Below are 7,902 nucleotides of genomic sequence, written 5' to 3'. Positions count from 1 at the left end.
TAAACTTAATCCAGAGCTACACTCCCTCTCGACAGTTACGCTCTGCCACTGAAAGACGCCTAGTGCTCCCACCACAACGTGGCACAAAATCAGTAGCTAGACTCTTCTCCTCTGTTGTTTCCAAAAACTCCGTCTGATCCGCAAAGTCCTTATCCACTTTTTAAGAGCAAGCTAAAGACTCAGTTGTTTAAGGAGCATTTCCACATTTAGCTTAACTAAATGAGTTAGAAAGATTTGTCCAGCTCTTTGGCTCAACCAAGTATTGAAGAAGCTGTGTACACTTATGCCCAAGTTGATATTGTGTGATGAAATCATGCACTTATGCCCAAGTTGATATTATGTGATGAAATCATGCACTTATGACCAAGTTGATATTGTGTTATGAAATCGTGATCTTGTATTTAAATAAAATGACTTAAAAAAATGCTTGTGTTGTTCTTACTCTCAAATGTAAGTCGCTTTGGATAAAAGCGTCTGCTAAATGACTGTAGAATAGAATAGAATAGAATAGAATAGAATAGAATAGAATTGTTTTTAAAGCCATTCATGGACTTGCACCTTCTTATTTATGTGAACTGTTATTTGCACACAAACCCAGCAGAGCCCTGCGTTCTGCAGGCCAACACCTGCTGGAGGTCCCCAGGACCAATTGCAAGCAGTGGGGCGACTGTTCATTCGCTGTAGCCGGTCCAAGACTTTGGAACACTTTGCCACTTGAGTTGAGGACCATCACAGATCTGCCTTTGTTCAAAACTAAGCTAAAGACTTATTTGTTTAGACTTGCATTTGGTACTTAACGACATTGGGACTCTTGTTTTACACTAACTTACTCTGAAAATGTTTTATTTTTGTCTAAACTGTTATTGTTAACCTGTTTTTAGTTGTTTTTATTCTCTTATTATTGCACGTTGAAAAGCACTTTGGTTCAGCTGTTGCTGTTGTAAAGCGCTATACAAATAAAGTTTGATTGATTGATTGATTTCTTTTCAGACCATACATACAGCTAAAAAAATACTTGCATACAGAGACATATGCTGTAGAATGATAGTGAAGTCCAACAGTCTTTTTTAAAGAAGATAAACAGAGCTCTCTCTCCAAGAATCTTTATTATCTAACAAGAATCATAGTCCATAATCTGCCATCTCAACCAGTAATCTATTCTCTGAGTCTCGCCCTCAAACACCCTCCATTCCAACGCTGGATTGCAGAGACTATTTTGAGCCAGTCATGATTTCATCACAGAGAGACTAAGGAATTTCACATCCCCTGATTAACCCAGAGAGAACCCACACATTGCTTTTAAACACGGACCAAATGTCTTTTATTTTGCTATACAAAGGTTTCAATGGACTAACCTGATTTAACCATAAAAACAACATCTGTGGACGTCTGGTATTTGATGGGGGAAATGTTCTGGCCCATATTTGGCACTGACTTATAGCGTTCTCACACTTATGTCTCAGCACATATAAAAGAAAATCTTCTGGATCATATTTGGCAATTGACCTGGTCCGGGATAGCACACATGTTTGGTTTACATCCAGACTACTTTGGATAGTTATGGTTCAGTTATGGCACTGGCATGGTTGTGCGGGCCAGAGGTGGACCAGATGTCAGTTGCCAGTCTGGCTTGGATTATGGCAAGTCTCCTGTGGGCCACATCCAGTCCAGATGTTAGTTGTTGGCCTGGACATGGATTATAGCTAGTATTTTGCAGGCCATAAGTGGTTGTAATATGAGAGGCCTTCCTTGTGGCAGTGTCCTTGTGGGCCATCGTAACGAAGCAGAGGTTCGTGACGTGGACTGGTGAATGTAAATAATTGTACAGCACGCTAAGTTGGTTGCTCATGCACATTTGGCACGTTAATTAAGAGTTTGGCACTTAAAAAAGAGGTATAATCACACACAAAAGGTTGAACTGTTTATTGAATATTAAAATCTGGTTTTGTTTTGCAGATACCTGCGAAAGACAGCCGTTAATAGTGATAAACAGGAACATTGTGTGTAGATATGAAGCCCATGGGTAAATTAATAGTGTAATGGGTTTTACTTACCTGACTCATGTTCCATCCGGGGTGTCCGGGCAAACGGGTTTCAGGTGGCCTGGACACTCTTTTATGGCTTGGGAGAGACCATGGGGGCAGGAGGGTTAAAGAGTTTATTTGTAAATTGGTTTTGTGTAACTTTGTTGTTGTGGTGTTCAGTACTTAGTGTGTAAATAATTTTAAGATTTTGTAGAAGTTAATTTAGTAGGAAAATATGTGGTATAATTGAAGAAACACCTGCTGGGAGAGTAGTTCAGTCCAATCAGCAGCAGGAGATAAATGAGGATCGTTTGCTCATTTGGGTGTGGCTGCTGGTGGAGGCTTGACTGCTCTGCAATGGGAAGGAGTGAGTTTCCTGTGTAAGTCTATAACTGGTAAATAAAAACCTTATTGTATTGGATACTACGGTCATCGTCTCATTGTTTCTAGCCGCTCACAGGCCAGCCTGTTCACAGCCACATCTGGTGGTGATGTGGCCAGCTCCTCACATCTTGTCCCCAACACACTTGCCATAGCCTGAGTCTAAGCTGGCTAATGACAATTGGTCCACATGTGGCCTACAACACACTTGCGATAACTTACTGTATGCTGGCTGATGACATCTGGTCCATATGTGGCTACAGGGAATGGCTGCTGTTGACTCCGTGGTCTCCTGGATCACAGACTACCTGACAGGTAGACTACAGTTTAACTGTCTGGGCAGAGTCCTGTCTGATATGGTGGACAGTGATTTGGGGGCTTCTCAAGTGACTGTTGTCTCCTTTCCTTTTCATCTTTTACCACTGACTTTCAGTAAAACTCTGAGTCTTTCCACCTTTACAAATTCTCTTATGACTTGGCTTTTTTAGGGTGTTTAAGAGAGGGAAGGAAGGACGAGTACAGAGTGCTGGTGGACAGGTTTGTAGAGTGGACCAGTAGAAATCACCTGCATCTGAATGTGAACAAAACAGAAAAATGGTGACAGACTTCCAGAGGAAGAGGACTCCTTCACAGTTGCTGAAGATCACGTGGCAAGAGATGGAGGTTACTGAGAACTATAAGTACCCAGGAGTTCCCACTGACAACACACAGGACTGGAAATACCACAAAGATGCTGTGTACAAGGAGAGGAGCAGGCTCTTTTTCTTGAGAAAGCTCAGATCTAATCTAAAGCATGATGTTGGAGATCAGTGTGATTTTCTTTCTTGTTCTGTCTTAGGGAAGCGGCATCGGAACCAGAAACAGCAACAAACTAACATCCATCATGGATAACACCGACCACACATTCCACCACACACTGTCAGACAGTGGAGCTCTGCTGTTGTACAGAAAGAAACAGGAAATCTATCCTGCCACATGCTGTCACACCTTTCAATAATACACATCTGGCAGAGAGGGAACAGCTGAATAAAAAATATATGTAAAACAGGCTGTACCTGCTGCTTTTAGCATTTGTTTATCAAGCGTGTTGGATATTTATTGCTATTTCATTGTATTTTGTTTTATTCTATTTTGGGTTTACACCTTGTTTTTACATTTCCATTTTACACATCCTCTTGGTCCACATACACTATCTGTCTGTCTATCTAGCTAGCTAGCTAGCTGGCTAGTGGTAGGGGAGAACAGGGTTGGTTGTCACACTTTTTACTTTAATTTCAATTCTCAAAAATTGGTGGCCTCAGATGAATCCATTTTAATCTCTAATGGATGGCTAAAGTTTCATGTCAAAATTGATGGACTTTTCACTCCTCAATAAAAATCTGTTCCAAAGATATGGACTGCCAAATACAACATAGGCTTTTGTGACAACCATCCACATTATGGGGTTGGTTGTCACAATGCTATTTCAATGAGGAAATAAACAAAAACAAAGTCAACTGAAAACATGTATATTTTATTCAAATCTTTTAATTTAAAGCATTACATTTAATATTTTAGTTGAAACAACCATTTATTGAGGCTACAACCTCTCATATATCAAGAACGGACACAATTACTTGAAAAGAAACAGTTTAAAAATGCGTATAAAAACAGTACAACTGAACAGACATAGACTTACTAAAATGTGGTATTTCTTTCACTTATACCATGAGCTGGCTGAGTAATTTTTGTACTTCAGTATCAGTGTCAAAATTACAAAATCATCAAACAGAAATTGGCCCACAACAACATCAGGGGGTGTCTAGCCAGAAGTAGTCTTCCGGACAAATTTTCTGCCCATTTTCTATCTACAAAAAAAGAAGAAATAACTATATGTATCACACCATGCATGCAAGAGCCAAAACTGGGGTTTTGCACAAGTGACAACCAACGACAGAGAGAATGTGACAACCATCCCCAACAGGCATTTTTAGAAAGAAGATAAGCTAGCAAGCATAAACAATGGCCTAGCAAAGACAAAAAACATTTTGAACTGTAGCTCTCCCTTTATAGGATAAAATGTTATTTAGTGTGGCATTTTAAAACCGTGTGAAAAGACTTAGCTGCAGAAAAACTGAAAGTTACATTTTAATGTCAAAAACATAAAATGTCCTCTCACCTCAGTGTCAAGAGTCAAAATTCTAAATTAACCATGTAGATAATCTAGGACCACTATTAAGGAAATTTCAGTACCACTGTCTTTCAACAGCTTCATCTAGTGGTCGAGTTGTAGCCACTGTTAGAACCTACCCTGTTCTCTCCAATCACTTTAGTTATTTTCATTTTGTCCAGAAATATACCTGATTGAAGACACAAGTTGCAGATGTTGGTCAATGGTTTTGCAATTTCTTCAGTAACATTCTTCATTGTTGCCATGTTGATATCATTCCAGTCTGTAGAGGTTTTGTTTTTAGAATTTCTTAATATATCCATGATTTCTGTTTCATCAGCTTGAAGGCTGGGCTAATTCATGTCCCATGTTTAAAAAGAAACTGGTAAAACCATACACCGAACACATCTTCCATATAATTAATAGTTTTGTCATTTTCAGTGAAGCATTCAGGGTAATTTTTATTTTTGGATTCTTTTCTCACTTTACCATTTAGAACATTATACCTGCCTTTAAATTTTATTTTTCAATCATTTATTATAATTGTCTTTCTTACATATCCTCATAATGGTTCATTTATTTTTGTATTTCTTATACTTTTTCGCTGCCTCTGTAGATTAGTTTAAGAAGTAACATGGTTAGAAAATATGACTTGCAATGCCATAACATGTTTAGTTAATATAAAACAGTTTCATGAGCAAAACATTTTCTCGTAGCCTGTATTCAAAGTGAAAACTGTTAAACTATTTTCAGGTTTTCTCGGCTTTACAGTATCTGTTGTTGTTAAAGACAAAAGTTTATTCAACATATCTAAATGCAGAAAATGAGTTTAATGTCTTTTTTAAAGAGACCTTAAACGTAGTCGATAATAGTAAATAAATTTGGTCTTTCTCACTTTCCGTAGTGATTCCGTGGCACGAGCACGATTTGTTTTTAGTAAGAGCGCGCATCCTTCCGCGTGTGAAGCGGGAGCATAACTTGAGAGAAGAGCTGAGTTACTGAAAATAACAGGTAAACCGCGTTAAATAGCTTAAAATATGACATAGTAAAACTGTTATTTCGTTCTTAACTTAACGTGAACTGAATAGTTTTAATGGAAATAAGCAAAGAAACGTGATTCATGTTTACTAATATCTTCGATCGACATGTTGGTTTGCAGGGAAAGGGCGCTGACACAAAGAACAAGAGGTCCAGTTTTGCAGGTCTAACTGCAGCTTTCACATCCTGCCTCTCATTATAAAAACTATTTTAGAACTCTTACGAAGTAATTCTTCCATCGTTTCTGTTCAGGATAAGCAGAACAGTTTTAAGGTTGCTATGAAGAGGAAAATGGCGCAGCAGGAAGATCAGCTGGACCGAGTAAAGTTCTGCTGTTCCATCTGTCTGGATCTACTGAAGGATCCGGTGACTATTCCCTGTGGACACAGCTACTGTATGAACTGTATTAACACTCACTGGGATGAAGAGGATCATAAACAAATCTACAGCTGCCCTCAATGCAGGAAAGCTTTCACACCGAGACCTGTCCTAGTGAAAAACACCATGTTTGCAGATTTATTAGAAGACCTGAAGAAGACTGGACTCCAAGCTGCTCCTGCTGATCACTGCTATGCTGGACCTGAAGATGTGGCCTGTGATTTTTGCTCTGGAAGAAAACTGAAAGCCATCAAGTCCTGTTTAGTCTGTCTGGCCTCTTACTGTGAGAAACACCTTCAGCCTCATTATGAATCACCTACATTCAAGAAACACAAGCTGGTGGAGCCCTCCAAGAACCTCCAGGAGAACATCTGCTCTCGTCATGATGAGGTGATGAAGATGTTCTGCCGTACTGATCAGAAGTGTATCTGTTTTCTCTGCTCCATGGATGAACATAAAGGCCACGACACAGTCTCAGCTGCAGCAGAAAGGACTGCGAGGCAGAGAGAGCTGGAGGTGAGTCAACAAGAAATCCAGCAGAGAATCCAGGACAGAGAGAAAGATGTGAAGCTGCTTCAACAGGAGGTGGAGGCCATCAATCGCTCTGCTGATAAAACAGTGGAGGACAGTGAGAAGATCTTCACTGAGCTGATCCGTCTCATCCAGAAAAGAAGCTCTGATGTGAAGCAGCAGATCAGATCCCAGCAGGAAACTGCAGTGAGTGGAGTCAAAGAGCTTCAGGAGAAGCTGGAGCAGGAGATCACTGAGCTGAAGAGGAAAGACGCTGAGCTGAAGCAGCTCTCACACACAGAGGATCACATCCAGTTTCTACACAACTACCCCTCACTGTCAGCACTCAGTGAGTCTACACACTCATCCAGCATCAATATCCGTCCTCTGAGATACTTTGAGGATGTGACAGCAGCTGTGTCAGAGCTCAGAGATAAACTACAGGACATTCTGACAGACAGATGGACAAACATCTCACCGACAGTCACTGATGTGGATGTTTTACTGTCACAACCAAGACCAAAGAGGAGAGCTGGATTCTTAAAATATTCACGTGAAATCACACTGGATCCAAACACAGCACACACACTGCTGTTACTGTCAGAGGGAAACAAAAAGGTGACAAGAATTGATGAACATCAGTCTTATTCTAGTCATCCAGACAGATTCACTAAATACAGTCAGGTTCTGAGTAGAGAGAGTCTGACTGGACGTTGTTACTGGGAGGTGGAAATGAGAGGAGATGGTTATGTAGCAGTCACATACAAGAAAATCAGAACAGGAGGTGAATTTATGTTTGGAGAAAATAACAAATCTTGGGCATTATATTGTAATCCAGCCACATATGCGCTGTCCTACGACAACATCAGAACCTCCATTTCAGGTCCTTTTCGGTCCTCCAGAGTAGGAGTGTACCTGGATCACACAGCAGGTATTCTGTCCTTCTATAACGTCTCTGAAACCAGGACTCTCCTCCACAGAGTCCAGACCACATTTAGTCAGCCGCTCTATGCTGGATTTTTAATTTATTGTGGATCCAGTGCTAGGATGTGTAAAGTGTACTAAAGTTATTTTCTCTGCTTGTTGCTGAGACTTCATTGTTGTGATGTCTCTGCTCTGCTGTTCTGTTGTTTATTTGACTTTTTTTATTTGCTGGTTTTTCCTGTTTGTTTCTTTTTGGAGGAAATCACTGCTAATGATGATTTTTATTTCCATCAACATGAAAATCGGAACTTCTCTGTTCTCTAAATATGTGTTGAATATTTGCAATTACTTTAAGTTGTTCTAGAGATCAGCTGATGTTTTTCTAAACCAACAAACAAACAAGGTCTCTAATGATGTTCAGAATAAATGAGATCATTCATCATGTCAAAGTCAGTTTTTACAAACAAATAAACTTTGAAAGAATGAACAAAGTATTTT

The 7,902-nt window shown here is 39.7% G+C and overlaps 1 protein-coding gene across 1 annotated transcript; it reads left to right on the top strand.

Annotated features, from left to right (window-relative positions):
• Positions 1 to 5,379: 5,379 nt before the first annotated feature.
• On the top strand, positions 5,380 to 7,862 carry LOC121644071 (tripartite motif-containing protein 16-like). Its single transcript, XM_041991771.1, has 3 exons — positions 5,380 to 5,565; positions 5,714 to 6,829; positions 6,965 to 7,862. Exons 2-3 carry the CDS (start codon positions 5,872 to 5,874, stop codon positions 7,543 to 7,545), a joined length of 1,539 nt encoding a protein of 512 aa, XP_041847705.1. The 5' UTR covers positions 5,380 to 5,565; positions 5,714 to 5,871; the 3' UTR covers positions 7,546 to 7,862.
• Positions 7,863 to 7,902: the final 40 nt, after the last annotated feature.

This window comes from Melanotaenia boesemani, chromosome 8 (assembly GCF_017639745.1).
Source record: "Melanotaenia boesemani isolate fMelBoe1 chromosome 8, fMelBoe1.pri, whole genome shotgun sequence".
Taxonomy (NCBI): Eukaryota; Metazoa; Chordata; class Actinopteri; order Atheriniformes; family Melanotaeniidae; genus Melanotaenia; species Melanotaenia boesemani.
This window is presented reverse-complemented; position numbering and strand designations above follow the sequence as displayed.